This window comes from Gilbertella persicaria, assembly GCF_025201335.1.
Source record: "Gilbertella persicaria strain CBS 190.32 chromosome Unknown B0P05scaffold_29, whole genome shotgun sequence".
Lineage (NCBI taxonomy): Eukaryota > Fungi > Mucoromycota > Mucoromycetes > Mucorales > Choanephoraceae > Gilbertella > Gilbertella persicaria.
In genome coordinates this window covers 77,832-101,680 of record NW_026251990.1, presented here as the reverse complement: position 1 = coordinate 101,680, position 23,849 = coordinate 77,832, and the positions used below count along the sequence as shown (strand labels likewise).

The following is a 23,849-nucleotide window of genomic DNA, read 5'->3' as shown; positions in this document are numbered from 1 at the left end:
CTAACTAATCCACCATAAATCAATGTCTTTAAAAGTACCGCTTTTCTTGACAAACGAGATTCAAAAACATCAAAGAATGCGTATACTATTCCAAGTTCACTAACTAGTCACCAAGATATCAAAGACTATCAACAATGTCACTGCAATCTGAATACATCTTTGCTTTGAAGTAGATGAACCATTTATTTGAATCGTTCCATTCTTAATTATATAAAAGAAACAGAGAGTATTCGAGAATGTATATATACATATATATTTTAAGCCTTTAATTTTGACATTAAAAGTTCAGTGTTTTGTCTAATAACACCGCTTAAAATAGTATGAATTTGCATACAACCTTCTGTTGCTAAATCAGTAACACTTGCGAGTTTATCCACATGAAGACGAGATTCCATCTAGAGTCGTATTAGAAACCATTTCTCTCGAATCAATACATTACCTCCACTAAATTCACTTTTCCTGATCTAGGCAATATCGCAACTGTCAATTCGGGTGTATCTGCAGATTCTTCCAGGTTGTTTAAATCTAATATGGGTTCTTTGTCAATGCAACCAGCTGAACAAGCACAAACGTAATCGATCATTGGAATACCAGCATCGATCAAGGCCATAGTAGCAGCATTGATACAAGTTTGTAATAAACCTGGACGATCATGTTAGTTTTTTTATAAACAAATCTATAGCATTACCTCCATCATTTTGGAAGATTTGAAGATAAATGCTGATCTGAGTCTTGGGAAATTGAGTTGTAAAGATCACAGGCTCAAAAGTTTGACGTATAAAAGCAGCAATTTCAAGTGAACGTCTATTTTAAGTATATGGGTAAGCTATTTTTCTTGGCACGGTATATTACTTGTCGTTTTTGGATCTCTTTTTACGTTCACTTGAACTGAAAGGAGCAACATTGAATTCAACATTGATCAAAGCACGATCAGCCAAACCTTGTTGACGGAAACGGAGCTAATAGTATTTAAATATCGATGTCGAACTATAAATTACTTACCTCTCTGGGGCCATACACAGCAGCAAGACACTTTGTGTTTCCTTGCTCAATATAAGCAGAACCATCAGCTTGACTAAAGACAGAAGTTTTTGCTGTGATCTTTCTTAATTCATTAGCACGCCGACCATCAATACGCAAGCCTTCAGGAGTAAGTAGCTCAATACGAGACTAAGACGCATTTAGAATACGGGTTAGCCTAAATTTTTTCTCTACAGTATATCAAGTACCATTGTATTATGCTTGTAAGCTTAAAGAAATGAGGAAGAGCAGAAAAAAATTTGGTGGGACTGACATGTCCAAAGATGAACTCCGGCCTGAAAATTGAGGCTGATTGGACAAAAACTATCACAACCTCTCACTTGGTATTCACTTTTTGCTTTCAATAACCTTAACTTATCAATAAAAAGAACCATTTTTTACTTTTAAATAATATGCTATAGTGAATGAAAAATAAAGAGGACAACCCACACTAGTAAAACAAGAAGCAATTCTCATAGAGTGGACTTTTATCAGTTCTATTGTATTTACTTTGGTCACCAAGTACTTTACATAAAGATTTTAATAGTTCCAAAAGACAAGCAAGTTTAAGAGCGTTAGCTATTCAATAATGCATTTTTGAGGACCATATTTGATTTTAGCATCTAATGGTAATATAGTTCAATCCTATGATTGACTCAATAGAAAATGCAAAGAGAGGTTTGTGAAACTCATACGACGACTACCCTTTATCGATCCAATTAATAGGTTGCACTCTTAAGCCAATAGCTTGTAGCCATATAATTATTTCTGTCAATTGAGCTTTCTGAATATTGGTTTAAGGAAGTTAGTTTATCATCTCTGTTTGATTTCTAAGTTTTTCATTTTTACATTTCCTACATCAGCAATGCTATGCTCATCACATATCATTGTTTCTTGCTTTGACTTCTATTGTATTAATTGTTTTGTTATATGCCTTACTGGTAATTAGACCTATCTTAATTCAAGAAAAAAGATAACTTATACACATTAAAGGTCCGATCATTTTATGAACATGGCAAAAGATATCGTCGCCTGCAGGATTTGAACCTGCGCAGGCAGAGCCTATATGATTTCTAGTCATACTCCTTAACCACTCGGACAAAGCGACTTCAGATGTTATTGTTGTATTCCAACTTTTATTCAAGCCCAATGTCACAGAAGTGGCCAGAAGACACCAGCAGGTGCTCGAAGGTTCTGGAAATTATTAGTCAGATGTTTATCTGATTATCATTACCATATCTAGCATTCCCCTTATATGGTTACGACTTCAAATACTAGAAGCTTCCACTTGAGTCACAACTCAAACATTATAGATAGTATAAATATAAGTTGCACTCAATGAAATAAACATCATCTTTCAACACAAATATTAAGTATTAGTTACACTCTATAGTAAGTTAAGCTCTACAACTTATTATACGTATCTCCGGTTATACTTTACAAGTTTTATTGGCTTTGCTACTTATTGTATTTATTTACAAAGACGACAAATATGTCGTGGAAACGAAGAAAGAAGATAGAAAGCAACCAATAGAAGTGGAGCATAACTTGCCAGCCAAGTACAACCCAAATAAGAGAAGGTTCAAGCCGCAAACGTCAAACAACCGAAAGAAAAAGAAAGTCCGCTTGAACCTAATCCTTGGAAGGCAGTTACAATATCATCGCTTACATCAGACTCGTCATCGATGATACTTTACCTTACAGACTTAGATCATATATTTAGGGGTCTAACTGGTAATAGACTAGACCATTTTGTCTTTATTGGCTGTAATAATTTTATTGATGATTAATTACTATAATGATTAATTATGTAAAAATAAAAACTTTTTGAAAATGTAAAAATTGAATTAAATATATAATTAAAATATAAAACGCAGAGGGAAGATGCATTATATATAATAAAGGTACCGTGTTAAGTCCATATTATATAAATATTGATCTCTGTAATACTATGGTTATACCTTTTGTATATATAGTGTAATAATACTGAATGCTTTGGATTTATGAGGCGATGAAACAAATCTACCGGGCAATCGTTGAATGATGTCCTCACCTTACATTAGTGTTATAACATGGCCAACTATATATACAAATTGAACTTTTGTAGTATCAGATAAATTTAAAAAAATAAAAAGATAAATTAAAAAAAAATAAAAAAATAAAAAAACAAAAATCCATTCCATAACTTGAGTATAGCGCTGTATTCAAGAATATGTGGTTGTGTATAGGTCGTATCTATAATACAATATCAATTTTAATCTGTGTATAATGGGTGAAGGTCGTTAGAATATTGTGTAGATTTATACAATAAATTAGAATTCAAATATAAAAAAATACATATGAAAGTTTAGAAATGTACAGTATTTTAAAAGTACAACAATGTGTTATTTTTTATTCCTGGCTCATGTCAGGTTTTTTTTGACTTTTTCTGTATATTTCACTTATTGGTTAGTTAGTTGCTATATATTCAACCTAATATTAACCTCTAATGAAATTAAAAACATATTAACAAAATTGAATTACATATTATATAAAATGGAAGATATAAATATAATTAAAACAAAACTAGATACAGAAGTTTTTAAGCTTATTGAAAATAAATGGAACTTTTTAGAAAAAGAATGGCCTTTTATACATAATAGATTCAATCATCGTACAGAAACAAAAGAAATTAAAAATAATAACATGAAATATATTAAAGATACTTTACTAAATCAATTAGGTTATATCCCCGTTTTTTATTTTTTAACAGTATTATACGGAAATAAAGAATATCCAGGACCTTATAAAGAAATAGACAAAGGATTACTATTAATATACCATATTATATCAGGCGTACCTGGAAAAGATATGCATCAGTTTATACCATATTCAACATTTTATGAGTTATACAAAAGATTTTGGATAAGAAATTATACAGAACTAAACAAAATTGTTAAAAATGATATAAAAAATTTATTTACTAATACAAAAATACGAATTCTTTCAGCTAAAGCTAATAATCCTGAAGGATTCAAAAACGTTACATTATTTCTTGATGGACATGACTCAAAAATAAAATATTATAATCCTACTGAATCGAAAAAAACATTATATTCATATAAATTACAAGGTACAGGAATAAGAACACAAGTGATATCAGATATGAATAATATGATAGTTTATGTATCTGATAGTGAAAAATGTGCAATTGGAAACGATGGAACTATGTTTTTAAACATGAAACTTTTTAAAGATTTTCTACAAGAGGCAGATTGTATTGCTTTTGATGGTGGATATGATTTATTTATTGACAAATTTATAAATAATGCAGAAGATTACAATTCTGCTAATAGATTCGATAAAAGAAACTTTGTATATCCTATAAGAAAGGAGCAAAATTTACCAAGAACTGTAGTACAGTTAGATTATAATAAAAAATTTGGATCATTTAGATCAGGTATCGAAAATCATTTTTCTATTTTAGCATCAAAATTTGATAGATTTAATAATAATAGAACAGCTGTACAAACTTCTGACATAAAGATATACAATTTACAATTTAGAGCGGCTTGTTTACTTAAAAATATATGGGAAATGTGTAACAAATATAACATTGATCCTCAACCTCACCATATGCTTTGGTTCAATAACGATTTTGAGTTTCCAACTAAAATTACTAAGTTAAATTATATATTTAAAAATGAACAACTTGTGAATAGAGAGTATAATGAAATGCTAGACATTCAAAATAAATTTTTAGATTTAAATATTGAAGATATGGATGTAGTAGATGAGTTGGAAGTTGATCAATTATTAGTTAATGAAGATATAAGTAATAAAAAGAAAAGAAAACATAACAATAAGAATAAAAAAGAAACTGAAACATATGAGGTAGAAAAAATATTAGATCATATGATAGATAATAATGGAAAATATGTGTTTTATGTTAAATGGAAACATTATGGTGCAGAAGATAGTACATGGGTAAAAGAATCTAGTTTTAATACTAAAGATATTATATCCGAATATAAAAAAGATAAAAATATATAAATGAAAAGAGCAATTATGAGATATTAACAATTTATATGTAAATGTTTAAAGTCATAAAGAAATATCAACTATTACAATCCTAATTAGCCTCCTTAGTTCAAATAGAAAAGTATAAATACTGTGCTATTGATAACTGTAAGTACTTTATCTTATACTTACTCTATCAATACACAGGTAACATGAAATATTTCTATAAATAAAGATCTTATACTTACTCTATCAATACACAGACGTCATTGCCTTCTAGAATATTTTCCCAGTAATATCATTGGCTAGAAAATACTCTATTGTTACGTGACCCGTATTATTGACCACAGAGGTTAAGAAAATATTAACTTGACAAATATGTCATGCCCGATGATATTGAAGTGCCTGAGTTCTTACGTAACTGGAATAAGAATAAGAAGCGTAAGTTCACTCCTACGATACCAAAGCCTGGAGACAGAAAGAGAAGGAAGATGGCCGGTCCGGACAGGAAATTAGATTTGACTTAAGTATGAAATTAATTCCATTTGAATAAAGATATCTTTTCCACTTCCTAAATACTTTCTATTTAGTAACAATCCTTTGTTATATATCCTCTAAAGTCTTAACTAGAGCTACTACCTGTACTCCTGTTAAACGACAAATATAGGCAAAAGATTTTATTTTTATTAGATGACTTGTAAGACTGATCCCTATAGGGCAAATGTCTAGTCATAAGAGCAGTAATAGTAATGTGGTGATCTGAGCACTTTCAATACAAAATATAATAAATAATCTTTCATCATATAAATGAATAATCACTTATAGCACTATACATTATAAATATAAAGTAAGCACTGTATAATGACAGTAAATAACGGTGTGATGTTTGGGTTGTGAAATGAAAATAGAATAGAATAAAAAAGAAAACAAAGAAATACAGTGAGACTGTTCAGTACTTCTTTATTACAAAAATAAATTGATTGTTCTAAAATATATCTTTTCCAGGTTGTCTTTTATACTACCTGATTTATTGACTAATTATGATTACTGATTATTGATTACTTAACACCTTGACAGCGTGTGCCTGGGAATTGATTATATAAATTCTCCTTTAATTCTCCTTGTTACCCAAAAGGTACAATTATGGTTTCCTTATTTGTAAATATCCATATTATCCCAGTTACCGTTATTTACTGTCATTATACAGTGCTTACTTTATATTTATAATGTATAGTGCTATAAGTGATTATTCATTTATATGATGAAAGATTATTTATTATATTTTGTATTGAAAGTGCTCAGATCACCACATTATCCCCTCCCAGGTATTGACTAATGCCGTCAAGTTTAATTAAGATCTTTTTACTCTTTTATTTTTATTTTTAGAGTTGATGTGATCTGTGCTTTTACTTGTACGCATTTTTCTTTTTCTTGGTTGAGAACTTATTTGTGTTTTTTGATCTGTTAATTCTTTCAACATCTTTTTATTAGCTTTATTTATAGCTGTAATGCTTTCAGGAATTTGGCCTATTCTTCTCCAGTATTCTAATATGAATTTTGGATCTGTGAAGTTTTCAGCAGGCTCCCAAGTATCTTCTGATTCATCATAGTTTAACCACCTACATCTATATTGATAATCATTATTCTCATCTTTTTTATGTCCTATGATAGCTTCCACTTCATAATACTTTTCTTCTTTAGAAAGTATCTTATCAGATACGACCTTTAATAATGAAGGTGGGTAATTTCTAGGTTCAATAAATCCTTTTTCATTTTTTAGGACATATGTACCAGCTGATGTTTTTCTGACTACTTTATAGTATCCTTTATAGTGAGGATCTAGTTTATTTTGTTTGTCAGTAACTAATATCATAACTGTGGCATCTACTGGAATATCTAACATTTTATGCTTAATGTCAAATTTCTCTTTTTGTTTATCTGTTACACGCTTTGCTTGTTCATAGACAGCAGGGAAGACTATTTCAGTCATGTATTTTATTTTTTGTTGCAAATCCTTATTTATTTCCTCAGTTGTTTTTATATCCTTTTCTTGACTGAAGTCTTCAAAGTCATTAGGATTTCTACCAAACATTAAAGAGAATGGAGTGCTTTTTGTTCTTACATTATATTTACTGTTAAGATATAATTGGGTCGGTCCTACCATGTAATCCCATTCAGCCACATTTCCATTTATTTGTTTCTTTATGGTTTTTACAGCTGATTGAACCGCTCTTTCACTTGCACCATTTGCTCTTGGATGATATTGTGAAATTAATGCGTGTTCGAAACCGATATGTTTCTTTATGGTGTTCATTAAAAACCCAATAAATTCCTTCCCATGATCGCTTTGTAACTTCCTCATAGGTCCGAAGGTGCAGATAACGTTCAGTATCTCTTTAGCAATAGTTGCAGCTGATTTATCAGGTATAGCTCTCAATACATAAAATTTGCTAGCTATATCTATCATGACTAACAAGTATTCATTGCCTTGAGTCGAGTGGTAAATGGACCAGCTAAATCAATTCCCCAACTGTCACCGGGAAGCGTAGCTAACACAGGTCTTAATGGATTATACCCTTTTTGACTGATATTGTGACGTTGACATTGTATGCATGCCTTAACTAATTCAGTTGCATCCTTCTTAAGATTTGACCAATAGTATCCTTTACGCTTTAGTGCATTCAATAGAGCTTCACTTCCAAAATGCCCTTTACTATGCTCATGATTAAGGAGTTTATCACGTTCTTCGTGAGTAGCAGGTGTAAAATACTCACCACTTTCTATGCTTGGTAGAGGTTCATTACTTGCAGCACTATTTCGCATAACGAGCTTATCCCCTCCCAGTTCATTTGACAAGGGAAAATCATTCTCATAGAGTCTGGATAGAACATCCGGTAGAACATTCGAAATACCAGGCAAATGAACGACTTTGAAATCATATTGAAGGATTATATCCATCCATGAAATCATCATTGGGTTTGCAATGCGTCGAGTATGTAAGGAAGTGAGTGCTTTATGGTCTGTATAGACGGTTAAAGGAGAACCATATATGTATTTGTGAAAACGCTTCAATGAGAAGACTAAGGCAAGTAGTTCTCTCTTATTAGTTGAATATTGGCGTTCACTTTTGGATAAGCTTTTAGCAATAAAAGAGATATATTTAATTTTGTCATCAACTTTTTGGTATAATACTGCACCAATGCCAGTGTTAGAAGCATCACTTGCTATATAGAAAGGAGCGTTCATATCTGGATAGGCTAACACAATATCACTTAGCAGAGCCTTCTTCAGATTTTCAAAAGCACGTTGATGTTTATGAGTCCACAGTCCATCCAACGATTTCTGATTGCGAAGTGAGTCCAATGGAGCCATTATAGTAGCCACATGAGGAATCAGATTGCGAAAATAGTTGATGAGACCACAGTAACGCATTATGTCTTTACCAGTTTTAGGTTGAGGGAACTCTAGAACATTGGCAAGTTTGCGTCGATCCATACTAATACCTTGAGGAGAAATGTGAAAGCCCAATAAGTAAATCTTCGACTGGAAGAAATGGCATTTCTTAGGATTCAACTTAAGATTTACATTAGTTAAACGTTGAATCACCTGTTTTAAATGATTTTTATGTTCCTCTACAGATTTACTTGCACATACAATGTCATCAACAAAATATCTTACAAAAGGCAATCCAGCCAATGCAATACTCATTGTTCTCTGAAATTGGGAACTAACATGTTTAATACCGAATACAGTGCCAATGGGCTTATACTGTACTCCACGCCACGTAAAGCTTAATTTATGTGCATCTGCAGGATTAAGTCTAAGTGAATTAAAAGCGGATTTAAGGTCCAAAGTAGAATAGACAGTTGCTCCTTGAAGTTCTTCGAAAAGTTCTCCAATGACTGGTAGAGGCATACGATCCACTGACTTTAACAGGATATTAATATGACGAGGATCATGGCATACACGATAGCCAGTAATTTCTCCCTTACCGTCCGTTTTCTTTACAATGGTTAATGGCGTATTCCATTCCGTATTAGCAGGAGCACGCTCAATAATGCCATTATCCAACCATTCCTTTACTTGATCATCCACTATATCCATCATTTTGATTGGTACAGGATATGGCTTTTTATACGCAGTTACATTAGGAGGAGTGTCAAGGCACACCACACTTTCTGGTATAGTGCAGAATGAACCTTTAGGAATTGCCTGATTGTTATCAATGAAGGGCTGAATGAAATCCATTACTAATTTGAATTGATTAGCATCACAAGCAGGATTATTTTCATTCTTTTTATTTTCTTCTTCTAATGATTCAAGAAGATCACTTGTATTATTGAAGCGTCTCTCAGCTTCTCTTAATTCTTCACTCGTGTCGCTGTCATCATATTTGACAGGTAATCCATAAATTCCCATCGCCAAAGAGTGCATACAATCTGTACCAATGCTCATTGTATAGTCATTAGTATTAGTGAGATTCATGACTTCAAATTGATGCTTTATGGTCTTTTGGTTACAACTGACACTCAGAATACATGTACCAATTCTTTTTACATATGAGTTATTATCAGCAAGTCTTATAAGGTACTTATGCATGTTATCCTTATTAACCAAGTCTTTATTTATATGTGTGATATAATGAATATTTATTTTATTTTCTAAACAAAATTGCTTGTCCACAGAAGAGAAGGTCGCACCGCAGTCGAGCAAAGATTTTGTTCTAATAGAATTATTGACAAGAATGGGAAAAGTAATGTTAGCACTAACGTTCTTAAAATCCCTTTTAACGATGTCTTTATTTTCTGACTTACAATCAAGGGCCAAGCGTGCCATCATCATATCATTATCTTCATCTTCCGAAGAAGCAGTCCCATTTGTCTCGTAAGGAGAACCATTACCACGAACCGCCATTCTTGATATTTTTTGCTTTTTATTACCTTTTGCCTCCATGAATTCTTCGCAACGATGACCATGATACCATGGTTTACTACAATACGTGCAAGGCTTCTTATGAGGAGCAGAAGAGAAAGAAGAAACAGTTTTGCTAGACCAAGTGTCTTTACCAGCTCTTGATGGTGCACTACGTTTACGTGTACGTTCAACATGCTTATAACCATCATTTCCCTTAAACAAAGGAGGACTAGAACTCCAAGAGGAAGAGAATACATCAGTGTCATTGGTTGATGCAAGTACCAAGCCGATTATATCTTCGACTTTACTTGGTAACTTAGTACCGTACTGAGAAGAAACAGCCACAGACGCAACATTTCGAACAGATTCACGGAGGGCAGCCCAGAACGTCAAAACCAAGGAGAGACCATCTTGCAAACCTGCCTGTCTTCTAAGGGTTTGAAACTTGGCAGCAAAGAGACGAGTAGATTCATTGGACCTTGCTTCATGGTCCATACCTTAAACATTAACAAAAATTTTCTGTAGGGAGTGTCATAGTGATCCAGTATCATTCCTTCAGCCTCAGACCAAGAGAAACATTTGTTCTTCAATTTTTCTTCAAACCAGGATTTCTCCTCCTTGTTGAGACACATTGGCAAGAGACGTTCCCAGTGATCATCCATGTTAAGAGAATGTGCTTCAAGAATGGTCTTGAATTGAGTGCAAAAATCGTATACCGAGTCAAAGATCTCCATATGCTTTTTTGGAATGTCAGTATCCGTTTTTAGTTGAAGATAAGGCAGTCCAGAAGGAACCAAAGTGCTCTTGTTTTCCATCTTGACCGGGTTTTCCATAGCATAAAAGACTTTGTAGGCTTCTTCAGCTTCTTTGAAAAGAGTTTCAGCTTCCTTGTATGAGAGATAAGCAATACGAGTGTTCTCAGCACCAGGATGAATTTTTTGACACGACAAATAGTGGCCATAGGCAACCTTAAAACCAGAACGCAAACGATCCAGATTTTCCTTAGCAGTATCCAAGAGATGAACAGAGGTAGATTCTTCATTTAAATTAAGAGCAACATCAGAGATAGTGTTTTCTGGAACTTCTTCCATGGCATTATCAAGGGAAGGATCCATAGAGGAGAGAGAGGAAGAAGCAGGAGTGTTAGAGTCAAAGTTGGACATAGTAGCAACAGAACTCACTGTAAAAAATGTGATGTTTGGGTTGTGAAATGAAAATAGAATAGAATAAAAAAGAAAACAAAGAAATACAGTGAGACTGTTCAGTACTTCTTTATTACAAAAATAAATTGATTGTTCTAAAATATATCTTTTCCAGGTTGTCTTTTATACTACCTGATTTATTGACTAATTATGATTACTGATTATTGATTACTTAACACCTTGACAGCGTGTGCCTGGGAATTGATTATATAAATTCTCCTTTAATTCTCCTTGTTACCCAAAAGGTACAATTATGGTTTCCTTATTTGTAAATATCCATATTATCCCAGTTACCGTTATTTACTGTCATTATACAGTGCTTACTTTATATTTATAATGTATAGTGCTATAAGTGATTATTCATTTATATGATGAAAGATTATTTATTATATTTTGTATTGAAAGTGCTCAGATCACCACAAACGGTAACTGGGATAATATGGATATTTACAAATAAGGAAACCATAATTGTACCTTTTAGGTAACAAGGAGAATTAAAGGAGAATTTATATAGTCAATTCCCAGGCACACGCTGTCAAGGTGTTAAGTAATCAATAATCAGTAATCATAATTAGTCAATAAATCAGGTAGTATAAAAGACAACCTGGAAAAGATATATTTTAGAACAATCAATTTTTTTTTGTAATAAAGAAGTACTGAACAGTCTCACTGTATTTCTTTGTTTTCTTTCTATCTTCTATTCTATCTTCATTCACAACCCAAACATCACAAGTAATAAATTACTATTACTAGAACAAAGAATACAAAAAAAACAATCATAAAGATTGAAAAAAGAGAAGGAAACTCCAATAGGGAGAAATATAAAGGAAGGAAAAGAAAAATAAAAAGTGACTCAAACTACACCAAGATAGGTGTAGAGAGTGGAGGCAACAGAGAGGCAAGAGAGCAAGTGGCTACGCGATGCGTGTGGATGACCACAACGACAAGGCACAGGACGAGCAGGAAGCCAACCCATCTTCCACCGAAGTAGACGACTACGCTCCCACACAGTCATTGGGAGCAGGAGGATGGGGTCAACGCCAAGAGAGGGACGACAAGCACGCAAGAGAACAAGCCCATCAGGTCTAGCCAGAAGACCAGCCAAGTAGGCACGACGATAATGCCTGATGGCAGACTTGGGATCACCACCAGAGGTAGCAATCCACTGCTGCAAAGAGGCAAAGCGAGGGACAGAAGGAGAGACAGAAGAGTGACAGACCAGCTTCCAGATGAGGTTGTTCTTCAACAACTTGGGCCACCGGAAGCGAGGAGCCGCAGGAGCAGAAGCGATATGCTGTAGCATAGCCGAAATGAGAGTATCAGGTGGCAGCTGTTGCATGCGCACCAACATCTTGAACCCAAGGATGGCAACACGCTCCTTCATGGAAGGCAAGTGGGTCAAATGCTTGAACACCACTGTAGACGCCTTCGAGTGACCACCAAAAGCAAGTCGGAGACACTGGTCTTGAGCACGCTCAATCACCTTGAGGTCACGGACCAAGAGAGAAGAGATAGCAAGGCCATACTCCAACTTTGGCCGAATGAAGGTGGCATAAAGCCGAGCAGAGGTCAGGCGAGAGAAACCAGTCGAGTGTACACCCAAAGGCTGTTGTGATGATCTGACACTAAATAAGTCTTCATTTACATACTAAAAATATATCATAATCAATTTACATCAGAAATAGACATAAAAGAACCTCTTGTACTGAATAAGACAATGGATCTTTTAATAGATCAAGACGTATAACCGAAATCCATAATTTACATTATTTAATTAATTTAAAGTAGTCTATGATAATAGAGACTCAGTCATTTGCATGAACTCTACTACTACTTACTCCGACATCTCTTCATGTATAAATATGCTAGAATAATTTATAATCAAAAAGAAACAATAAAATTGTATAGAACAGTCTCAAAGTATCTACCTTTGTCTCTATATCATCTTATTATATAACTCTATTATCAAAACATCACAGCTGTAGACCAGAACGCATAGCCACCATGGCAGAGCGAGCATTGCGTTGGACCAACAGAGTAGCATCTAACTGTGCCTTGTTATTGAAGGGCAAGCCCAAATAGTCAAAAGACTCGGCAACAGGAAGAGCAGCGCCATACAGCCGGAGGGAAGAAACACGACCAGAGGGGGGTGGATTGACCACAACGCACTTGGAAGGGTTCCACCTGAACCCAAGCGACAGAGAGTATTCTTCGGCCTTCTTGAGCAGGCGGGGCATCGTCTCAGCAGTACCAATCAAGACCACATCGTCAGCATAGAGCAGTGAGTTGATCCAGAGGCCATCATACTTGCGTTGAGGCATGGATCCAAACACACGCGAGCGAGGCAGAGAGACAGAGCGCAGGCAGCAGGGAACGAGTTAATGTACACAGAGTACAAGTACGGAGACAGGATAGAGCCTTGCAAGACCCCCGTACCAGGCCAGAAGGAAGGAGAGCGAGCACCAGACACCAAGACCTCCACCTGCACACTGTCAAAAAGACAACGAAGCAGACCAAGCAGAGGATCAGAGACATAGGTCTCAAGAGCACGCCAGACAACGTTGCGGTCCACGCTATCGTATGCTTGCTTGATGTCCAAGAAGCATAGGACAGGAGGTTCACCAAAGTGATCATCAGCGTGCTGACGACACAACTCGTGCAGAGACAAGGCTTGATAAGAGTGCCACGATGAGCTCGGAAGCCACCTTGTACAATGTCCAGAGGAGGACCAGAATCCAAGAGCTCAGGGTATACACACAACTCCAGCAACTTGCGCATGACCGAAGTCAAGCTAATGGCCGGTAGTTGGCAGCATCAAGAGGGTCGCCTTTCTTGAAGATGGGTACCACCTGAGCAGTACACCAATCAGTAGGCACTTGAGACCAGAACCAGCAAAGAGAAAAGAGCAAGACCAAGAGAGGAGACAAGTCATCCACAATCGGCAACAGCATCTCAGTACGCAGATGGTCGACACCAGGAGCCTTACGGCGAGAAAGCTTCTTCTTGATGGTGGATGCGACCAAGTCCAAAGTGAAAGGACAGGCAACATCACCACTAGAGGCATCAGGAAGAGAAGAAGCCGGCAAGTCAAGGTCAAACTGAGACTGTAGGTACAGTACATCAGAAGCAGACACACAGGACCAGAGGGAAAAGGAGGAGCAGACGGACGCGCAGAGGGCAAGTGATCACCTGCAAAGACAGAGCGAAGATGACTGGACATCACCGTAGCAGCCACAGCAGGACCTTCTGGGTGGAGAACCCAGGAGAAGTAGTCCGACTACGACGCAACCGCTTGATGGTGGCCGTGGTGTCAGAGAAAGAACCAGAAGAAAGCTTGTCACAGAACTGCTTCCATGTCTCACGACGACGACGCTTGAGCTCAGCATTGAACCGGTCACAGCAGAAGAGATATCGTTTCCATAGTACAGCCTTACCAACACCGTCAGAAGCTCGTTTCCAAGTTCTTCGGGCGTCCTCACGAGCATCCACCAAATGTTGCAGAGTGGCAGTCCAGAACCAGCTGTTACCAGGAGGCCGTGGTAGTTTGCGACCAACCGACTCATCGAGGCAACGGTGGATGGTATCAGTGAGTCTACTAGCAATAGAATGAACGTCAGGGATAGCCCCTTCGGTTGGAGAAGATGCGTGAGTAGAGGTACGACTGCTATGTTGCTCGTAGGCCGTTTCAAGTGTATACTTAACTTCTGCCAAGAGTGTATTTTTGATCGGCGCGCTATGCAACCGGAAAAGAGACTGATACAGCTCTACACTCTTGTGATCATCCAGACAAGACAGTTTCCATAAAAGACGCGGATGAGCGACAGGAGCAGGCGGCAGAGAGCAAGGCAGAGAGCAAGAGAGAGAGACAGGAACATGGTCAGAGCCAAGGCCAACATCACACACAACCAAAGAGGGATGAACCAGATCATCAAAGCTGATGAACAGGTCAATCACACTACTCCAGCTAGTGTGCCCAGGTTGAGCATTGGCCATGCGGGCAGCAGAGAACAAGGTAGGAACACCTTTGGCCAGCAGAGAGTTCCAGCAGAAGAGACCAGCTTCTTCAACCCATTCAGCCAATCGAGTACCACGAGTGTTGCTTCGAGAGTCACCAAGAAGAGGAACACTACGTGCATTCAGATCGCCACAAATGAACGCATTGGTCTGAGAGGCATGGGTGCGAGCAGGGAGAGACATAAGGAGAGACATAAACTCATCATCGGTCAAGGAAGGAGGGGCATAGACACAATGGATGAGAAATGTAGAAACCTGGCAGGAAAAGACATAAGGAGAGGAGGACGGAAGAGGAGTAACCGGATAAGGACAAGAGGGATTGACCAAAAGAGAGATACCCATCTTGCCACGGAAAGAGTCAGCAACAGGTTGCCCATAGGTGTGATACTGTTGCCAAGAGGTAGGGAAGCGGAGAGGAGGAAGAAGCCAGGTTTCGGTTATAAAGATAAGTGAGGAGTCATAGAGGTAATCGGTAACAGTGCTAATGGCTTGACGAGCAATACCATTAGCATTCCATATAGTCATGGTGAAGTCATAGTTGGAAGGAGAGGAAGGGGCATAGAGGCAGAAGAGAGTTGCATAGGTACCTCGCTCATTAAGAGGAGGAGACCGGTTCACCATCACCGGCCAAGGTAAAGTCCATACTGGAAGCAGAGACAGAGGGAGCGTTAGCACCAGCACCAGCACCAGCCACAGCGGAGAGAGAACCAACCACGGAGCCAGCTTGCTCCTTGGTCAACCATCCTTGGCGAACAAAGTCGTAGGCCACCTGTCTACGTACTTGTTCACGGATGTATCCCATAGCACGGACAAGACGAGCCGCCTGGAGCTCACGAGCCTTTGTAGTCAGAGCATCAGCATCCAAAGACGCAAAGCAGGATCCTTCACGTTGGCCCAGAGAAAGGATCAAAGTCAGTCAAGACCGGAAGCGAGTACTTGGCCATGACCTTAAGAAGATCCTCCTTGTAGGCCGAATGGATCAGCAAGGCTACGACGTTACGAGCCGGATAGTGCACATCAAGTACACGGCTGTTATCCAACCCGATCAGTCGCAGCTTGCGGCGGAAGGCAGAGAGACGGTCACGGTACTTGTTGGGCAAGTAGACGTACTCGAAGCGAGGACCATCTGCTCCGGTACCAGCGACAGAAGAAGAAACCAAAAAGATACGGGCAGCGGCCTTGCGTTGCTTAGGCGTGATTTTGGCCTTAGGTTTGGCCTTTGCGACTGAGGGAGAACCGGACTTTTTGGACCTACCAAAGGCCTCCGCAGGCGTAGGGTTCTTCTTGGCAACTTGAGCCCACTTGGAGCCAGCAGCAGAAGGCGAGACAGAAGAAGAGGGAGCAGCAACCAGATCATCCTCCATGGATACATCCAAAGGAGAGGCAGCAGATGAGCCTGCTTGGGACTCAAGCTCCAAGATTCTGGAACGGGCGGCAGCCAGCTCCTTCTTGAGAGCAGAGTTCTCGGCGACCAGGGACTCCAGTTGGGCCAAGCGCTCCTCATGGCGCTCAAACTTGGCCTGAAAAGCAGCAAACCAAGCAGGAGGAGAAGGAGAGAGAGAAGAAACCGAAGGGACAGAAGAGAGCAAAGCAACATTACTTACTTCTGGTAAAGAGTCAACACCAGAGCAAGAGGGGGAACAGAAACACCAAAGTCAAAGACAACGTCTTTGTCGAGATCGAGATGAGCTGATCTCGAAGGGGTGCTGACGTCACCAACTCGAGATCGCGACAGGGTACGCGTCATGTCAGCAGGGATCAGAGATGGAGAAAGAGAGGAAAACAACCGCTTACCCGATCGGGTTAAAATTTTAACAGTAGTTTTAGTGCTTGAAGAAAGATGTTCTGACAAAGTTTGAGCTTTGTCTGGTAACTGGTTCTTTGTAGATGACGATCTAATGTCGAGATGATGTTGTTGCGATGTCGAAATGAGGGGAATCGCGGTAGTGAATGTGCTAGAGTTGTCGGACTGTGACGTTTTTGGTACCAAAATGTGCGTAGGAATTTGCAAAGTTGGAATAAAAAAAGAAAAACGCGGTTTAATAGGCCAGGTGCAGAGATTTTTTCAAAAACAGCAAGTGAATTTGAGAAAAATAATAAAAACTGAAAAAAAAGGTTAAACGACAAATGTCTACGCGTACTTTCTCACAGCGACAGCGTTGAACTTTTGTTAATATGTCTTTGAGGTCTTTGGCAGTAATAATATGTTTATAAATAATAGGTGATGCGTTTATAGTTATGGGAAAAATGATCAAAAGTCTCCTTTTTATTTATTCATTCAATTGTTATATATAATGCGAACAGGCCATGATATTAAAGAGCCGCTGCCTTTTCGAGGCCCGAGAATTCCGGTTCGGCACTACTGGTTTGAAGTGCCGGCGCTTACTTTTACCCTTACTTTTGTATAATTCTTCTTCCACATTACCACCCTCTACTACAACCAACCCGACACAAATATACCAGTCCTCAATGGTCCAGTGGCTAGGATTTGTCGCTTTCACCGACACGGCCGGGGTTCGATTCCCCGTTGGGGAATTCTTTTTTATGTTTTCTGATAACATATTTTGTGTTGCCAAGCGACAATGTTTGATTTTTATACCAGTAGCGTATAGAATAGTTTATACAATAGAATTCAAAACAAAGGAACAATTGTATGCAATGAGCATTACGTTATTAAGGTAATGAACCTCCAAGTGAATGATTTAAAATAAATGACCTTCTTATGTCAATATCCTGAAAGTCAAATAAAAAAAAATAGGCACTTAAGCCAATACCAATGGCCTAATAAGTAACCCAAACAGTTGAAGTAGAAGTAAATTGAAAGTAATTTAGTCTCTGTGGAATAATAAATTGAGCGGCTTGTGTACTCGTTTGTTAAGATCATGATTGGTGGTTCAAATGTAAAGATGAAACACTTCATAATGAACTCTATAACACAAAATAACTCGATACGCAAGAAGATAAAACAGATGGGATTGTAAACTAAGCGACCATATATTCAGCGAACATGTCAAGATAGTAGCTTTAAGGAGAGAATAAAGTTTCTAGGTAATACAGAGATCAGATAACAAAGATCGTAAAGTGAAGGTAGATATTTTTAGACCGAATACAAAAGGTTACGGGCAATATGATATTCCAATAATAACATAGCCTGAATCATTAACACTTTTCTTGAATGATTTTGTTCAACGAACACAAATTATCATGTATATGGACATGTCCCTTTCCGGGATTTCTTTTCCCTAAGTCATAACCCATGATAAAAGCAAATTGCCGTAAACGTATTCTACTGAAGCTATAGTGTTTATTATTAAAATCTAGGTTTGCTTATTATACACAGACACATATACTATATGTATAGAGGGATTTTGTACATCTATTTCTATTCAGGCACATCATTTATAAGACGATTCTCTTTTCTGAATTCAGCTATTTGAGCCGTAGTGGATTTTGTCACTTGTCGACTATAGAGTACAGTAAAGATAGTCATGCCAACCACAACCACAATTACCATGATGTTACCATACAGCACAATCTGATCGACTGTCAAACTACTCTCAATCATAATCACCTTGGCCACAAATTCAGCCATCAAAAAGACAGCCCAAAGCGCATTGATAATGTAACAAAATTTGCGGTACTCATGAACGTGGATCCAGATCATTTCCATAAGTTCGGTCGTGTGTTCTTCCCCATTTTTGTCAGTCCATACGATAGGTGGTCGTTCTGCCATAATTTGCTGTGAAGCCATAAAGACAATAGGGCGTACAGTAAACCATTTGGTACGAATGGGGATCAAAGTGATAAAGAACATAACACTGATCAATGCCGTTGTTGTTGAATCACGAAGTAAAGCCAATCGCACATTACCTAATATATTTGTGAGTCGCATGATAGCCAACCTATGCAACACTTACCACTGATGACAGACAATACAGCAGAGAGAATGAATGAAATGACAAAGATACAGCCCAGAATATCAACTTGTCTTCTTTTCCAAAATACATAAATGACTCGTAGTAGAGGAGGAATACCCGAGATAATCAAAGCAATCAAGACACTTAACCAGATCTTGAGAATATAATAAAGTGCCAATGGCAAACCAATATCAAAAAGGAAAAGATAAAACAGAGGTCGAGTATATGAAATGTATACTTTAAGTCTTTCTTTAAAAGTAAGTTTTTTGGCTTGTTTAGGTTCAAGTGAGATAGTTGAGCTAGAAGGAGATTCCATTTGATAATAAATTGATTCAGATCAAGAAAACACGGCCAGTATTTATATCATCACTGACAGTGTACAAAAAAAAACAATTCGGCTAATATCAGCCATATATAGTAAGGCGATTAGACTATAATGCTGAGCAGCATCTCTTCTTGGCACTAGATCAGAAATAATACTCAGCCACTTTTTACCAGAAAGGATCTGCTTCATCTTTGCATATTTGTTTAGGAAGAAGAATAAAAAAAAAAGGAGAGAAAGAAGGGTATCTCTCTCTCTCTCTTTTTTTTTTTTTTTTTTTTTTTTAATCCTTTTCTCTCAATTTAGAATATGATACAATTATCTCAAGTATGAATACAACAATGGCAAAAGAATCTTCTTCTAGTCTTATTCATAGACTTCATACAAACGAAAGTCAATTAAGAACATTGGCTGTAGTGCTTAGCTTAACAGGTGGTCTTTCGCTCTCTTTTGCATTGGGTGTGGGTATTTTGATTTATTGGTATAGTCGAAAATGTAAACAAAGACGAAACACAAAAAGGCCCTTGACAAGCACAATTCCATTTCCTTCACCACCTGTCTCTAGTCTAATGATACCAGAACCTTCAGCACCTTCTGCTAAAGATATAGATCATACACTCTGTCATGATTGTTTAATACCACCACCTGCTTACACACAAACTACGTTTTGAATACATTTTAATCATCATAATAAACACGGCTCTAATATTATAAGGGGGCGATGGATTCATGTCAATTGTGGAGTCGAAGTAGGAGGAGGAGAAGAAGCAGAGGAAGCGTTTGATTTGTTGTTTGTGCCACCTAATTTGAACATGCGACCTAGTGAGGAACGAAGTGAATAATTAGAGCCAGAGGATTTAGGCTTCAATGTACGCTTATATGAATCCTACAAAAAAAAAAAAAAAAAAAAGTAAATCATAAAGATACCACTATGACTACTTACAAGATAAGCGATTTGAGGTTTGTTGAATGCACCTCTTCTTTTGCCTCGAATGTATTCAATAGCATCCAATGGTTTCATACCCATCTCAATCAAAGCAATAGCAACTAATGCAGGTGCCCTGCCTAATCCTGCTACACAATGAACTGCAATTGTAGGTGCTTCTGACTCGTCTTCATCAGCTAACTGTCTGTTCTTTTCTACTAGTTGCAACCATTCACGCACTACTTGTGGCGGGGGCTAAGATGATATAATTATGATTCATTCTCAAATTTATTATAACTTACCACACCACCATCTTTAAATGGGAGATCAAGCACTTGTATGTTTCTTTCAGCTAAACGAGCTGCACTGTATGTTGGTTGACAACAACGAACAACGGTAACCACATGAAGGCGCATAAACTCTTCCATATAAAAATCCAGTGTTGACTCTGTAGGACAATCAAGAATCAAAAAGCGTAAAGATGATTGAGGAGCGTCAATGACAGTCAACATACGACCAAGAGGAGAACCGTTTCGAGACATTAGGTATAGTTCTTTTTCTTTTTTTTAAGGTTTAAAAATAAGTTTGTTTGTAATGTTTAAAGGAGTATATAAATGAAAAAAATAAGGGTTATCTAGAAAATAAAATAAAAAAAAGGGAGTATAAAGTAATTCTCTTCTTGATGAATAAATGTGTATTTTTCTTATGGAAAGCACCAAGTACAGATGTCGTCGCGGTGAGGAGTGAAGAGAGTTTGATCAAGTTTGGGATCAAAAAAGTAGAACATAAACAAAAAAAAAAAAAAAAAATATGTAAAGAAGAAGAAAAAAAAATTTTGTTGCTAGGCTTTTTTGTTTCTTTCATCATGTTGAGAGAAAACACGTGATTTGCAAACCACGTGCTCCAATCGAATTAGATTCATGCTTGACATTCTTTTTGCTTTATTTTCACCACATTAGTTTTAAGGGAACATGTTCATGCTGTTGAGACATGCTTGAGTCAAAAGAACCATGGTCGCTATCATGATCACTATCACTCTCACTCTCACTATAATGCCTCATTTCATCAAAGATAGAGGCAACATAGTTAAATTGAGTCACCCATTCTCTTCTGGCAGTTAAGGATTCAGGCACAAGATACATTTGGCATTCAAGTTCATTGTTTAGCCAATGACGTTCATTTCTATGGATAGCCTTTTCATTGAATTGAAGTACTAAGCCTCTTGATCCTAAATGTACATGAATTTCATCCCCTTCTTCTTCAGCTGATTCAAATGCTTCAATAAAGTTATCCAAGGGTACCACATAAAGAGGTGGGCGATTCTGTTTGATATTAATACACATTGACAGAACTAACTCTTACTTCTCTGTATTCAAAGTCATAGAGTTCAAATTGAATACCACGCAATACACCCCAAAAACGATCCATACGCTAAATAAATAAGTCCCTTTTTTTTTTTTTTTGTTGACTTACAGGTACCATATCTGTTTGAACATACAAAGTAATAAAGTCTTCAAATAGGATCGTATTATTCAACATATTTTGTGTTCGATGACTCATATAAGATCCATGAACAACCAATAGTTGAAAATCATTACTTTGTCCAACTGTTGGATTATTATTGAGTACAAAGCGTTCTGTTATCTTTGCTTTAGGATACAGAGAAATAGAAATCGTTTCTTGTCCTATTACTGTTTCTTTTTTGGCTTTTTGGAAGAGGGATTGCTTTGCTTGAGAATAAATAGTGATATTAGCCGTCGTTGGTTCTTCTATATCACTATATAAGATGAGTGGCTATGACAGAAAGTGAAGTATACTTACAATAGAAATGTTTCATCAAATTGTGCAATGGAACTATGTTTGCCTGTCTTTTCACTTGTCGCATATGAACTTACGCATGTCTCTTGATTGACCTGAACTCCACAACGGTATATTCGGGCTAGAAAAGCATATGTTATGATACGTATGACAACAGAGACTTACGTTTAGATGAGCTGGTTGAAATGACTTGAAGTATTCGCAAATAAAACATGGCTTTCGGTTTGAACAATGGTTTGTTGGCAGGACTAATAACGATAAGTTACATGTCTCAATCAACCACTCACTTACTATGGTTGATTGCGTATCATGGGTTTTCTCAAGACAATGGAACGATAGTAGTCTGTTAATGGATTTCTAACAAGTGCAGACGCTTGTTCATCCTTGATCCAGTTCAGTTTCTCCAAGGGCAAAGATTCCAACGTATGACACGGTCCATTGTAATGCACCAAGGGCTCGTTAGGGTGATAGATGGTTTTTTCTGTCAATGACTTGGGCATCATAGGCATAATTCTTCGATTGTTTGTGGTACCAAAGCGAGTACTTGCATGAGAGATATGAGAAAGCGTCAAGTTCATGAAACTCCGAATAGAGACAGTCGAGATAGAAGATCGAAGGGAATCTGCCGAAAATGATTTACGACGTATAGAAGGCGGGCTTGGTAGTAAAGGATTTCTAATTGTTGGATAGTTTGACATGGTTCTAAGATGTAGTTAGGAAAGTAAAAAGAAAAGTATACATGTCTATCAGGAACGTATAAAAGTCGGAAAATATTCATGCAATCACCTTATTTGAAGGTCCGATACATTTTTCATTTGAAGAGACATCTCATATCACATGTCATAATCATAATGGAGCATATCACTTTAAAGAGTCTATGTTTAATGATCTGATGACATTGAGTCACTTCATTCAAGTATTATTTTGAAGTATGTAACTGAAGCATGTCTTTTTTTTTTTTTTTTTTTTTTTGAATTTTCCAAAATTCATCTAGCTCTTTGACGTTTTCTTCATAAACATAGTACCGATAAAAAGAGTTGTAATTTCTATTTCTCATTTCTTTGAATGAAGGAAAAGAAACATTGAAAATCAGGAAATGTACAGATCTCAGCCAAAAAGGAAATTTGAGTTAAAAAAATTAGTCAGTAATACCAGCAATAGTAATCAAAGACGCTTCCTATGAGATATATAGATGCGAATGAAACGATTGATGAATTATTGTCAAGACAGAATTATATTCATCTTATTTAAAAGACGCTAGAAATTCTTGTTCTGAATTTATTTCAATCATCAATTTAGATATATCATTAAAAACCAAAAGGGCTCAGGCTCCAGTTGCTGAGTATAACAGTCTTGCATTCTCTGTGAGTTTGATTAAAGCATACAATGAGAGGACGATCATTACCTAAAAACCAATAATATGCATTTTTAATCTGCAGGGTAGCTTGATAATATATCAGACTGGTACAAGGTCAGAAATCAAATAATTGTTAAAAATAGATTAAATTGACTTACATTGCCTCCGTGAATATGAGTATAAAAAGAAAAGCACCCGCGTCGTTTAGAGTTGAATAAGGCTGACAATGAAGATTGTCTAAATTTTGATGTTCATATCTCAATGGAGCTTCAACGAGTGATGTAATTGTTGCTTGTTCAAACGATAATGTAGTATATCTCCTTTTTCTTTTAATCTACTCTAATTGCTTCAAAAAACATGC

At 36.9% G+C, this 23,849-nt stretch overlaps 7 protein-coding genes and 2 non-coding genes across 9 annotated transcripts; 3 read left to right on the top strand and 6 right to left on the bottom strand.

Moving 5' to 3' along the window:
• Positions 1–136: 136 nt before the first annotated feature.
• B0P05DRAFT_548447 (putative exosomal 3'-5) lies at positions 137–1,310 on the bottom strand. Its single transcript, XM_051579026.1, has 6 exons — positions 1,230–1,310; positions 1,003–1,170; positions 853–959; positions 689–804; positions 440–642; positions 137–395 (listed from the first exon to the last, which is right to left on the bottom strand). Exons 1-6 carry the CDS (start codon positions 1,230–1,232, stop codon positions 258–260), a joined length of 735 nt encoding a protein of 244 aa, XP_051433157.1. The 5' UTR covers positions 1,233–1,310; the 3' UTR covers positions 137–257.
• A 736-nt stretch (positions 1,311–2,046) lies between these two features.
• On the bottom strand, positions 2,047–2,128 carry B0P05DRAFT_t63. The gene has a single exon. It is a non-coding gene; the product is annotated as a tRNA-Ser (tRNA).
• Positions 2,129–3,705: 1,577 nt separating this feature from the next.
• Positions 3,706–5,052, top strand: B0P05DRAFT_617829 (uncharacterized protein; the record flags this gene model as incomplete). The annotated part of the gene is made up of 2 exons (XM_051583417.1): positions 3,706–3,855; positions 4,270–5,052. 2 exons carry the CDS (start codon positions 3,706–3,708, stop codon positions 5,050–5,052), a joined length of 933 nt encoding a protein of 310 aa, XP_051433156.1.
• Positions 5,053–15,497: 10,445 nt separating this feature from the next.
• Positions 15,498–16,899, bottom strand: B0P05DRAFT_548404 (uncharacterized protein; the record flags this gene model as incomplete). Its single annotated transcript, XM_051579025.1, has 3 exons — positions 15,498–15,987; positions 16,073–16,755; positions 16,800–16,899. The coding sequence occupies 3 exons, from the start codon at positions 16,894–16,896 to the stop codon at positions 15,745–15,747; spliced, it is 1,023 nt and encodes a 340-aa protein (XP_051433155.1). The 3' UTR covers positions 15,498–15,744.
• Positions 16,900–17,612: 713 nt separating this feature from the next.
• Positions 17,613–17,684, top strand: B0P05DRAFT_t64. Its single transcript has one exon. It is a non-coding gene; the product is annotated as a tRNA-Glu (tRNA).
• Positions 17,685–18,531: 847 nt separating this feature from the next.
• B0P05DRAFT_588700 (uncharacterized protein) lies at positions 18,532–19,382 on the bottom strand (the record flags this gene model as incomplete). The annotated part of the gene is made up of 2 exons (XM_051582682.1): positions 18,532–19,019; positions 19,067–19,382. 2 exons carry the CDS (start codon positions 19,380–19,382, stop codon positions 18,532–18,534), a joined length of 804 nt encoding a protein of 267 aa, XP_051433154.1.
• A 281-nt stretch (positions 19,383–19,663) lies between these two features.
• B0P05DRAFT_548399 (protein-tyrosine phosphatase-like protein) lies at positions 19,664–21,114 on the bottom strand. The gene is made up of 3 exons (XM_051579024.1): positions 20,616–21,114; positions 20,332–20,568; positions 19,664–20,274 (listed from the first exon to the last, which is right to left on the bottom strand). Exons 1-3 carry the CDS (start codon positions 20,853–20,855, stop codon positions 20,116–20,118), a joined length of 636 nt encoding a protein of 211 aa, XP_051433152.1. The 5' UTR covers positions 20,856–21,114; the 3' UTR covers positions 19,664–20,115.
• On the top strand, positions 19,730–20,059 carry B0P05DRAFT_588699 (uncharacterized protein; the record flags this gene model as incomplete). The annotated part of the gene is made up of 1 exon (XM_051582681.1): positions 19,730–20,059. The coding sequence occupies one exon, from the start codon at positions 19,730–19,732 to the stop codon at positions 20,057–20,059; it is 330 nt and encodes a 109-aa protein (XP_051433153.1).
• Positions 21,115–21,260: 146 nt separating the features above from the next.
• B0P05DRAFT_572967 (uncharacterized protein) lies at positions 21,261–22,829 on the bottom strand (the record flags this gene model as incomplete). Its single annotated transcript, XM_051581473.1, has 6 exons — positions 21,261–21,635; positions 21,676–21,744; positions 21,787–22,090; positions 22,135–22,252; positions 22,297–22,379; positions 22,423–22,829. The coding sequence occupies 6 exons, from the start codon at positions 22,827–22,829 to the stop codon at positions 21,261–21,263; spliced, it is 1,356 nt and encodes a 451-aa protein (XP_051433151.1).
• Between the last annotated feature and the right edge of the window lie 1,020 nt (positions 22,830–23,849).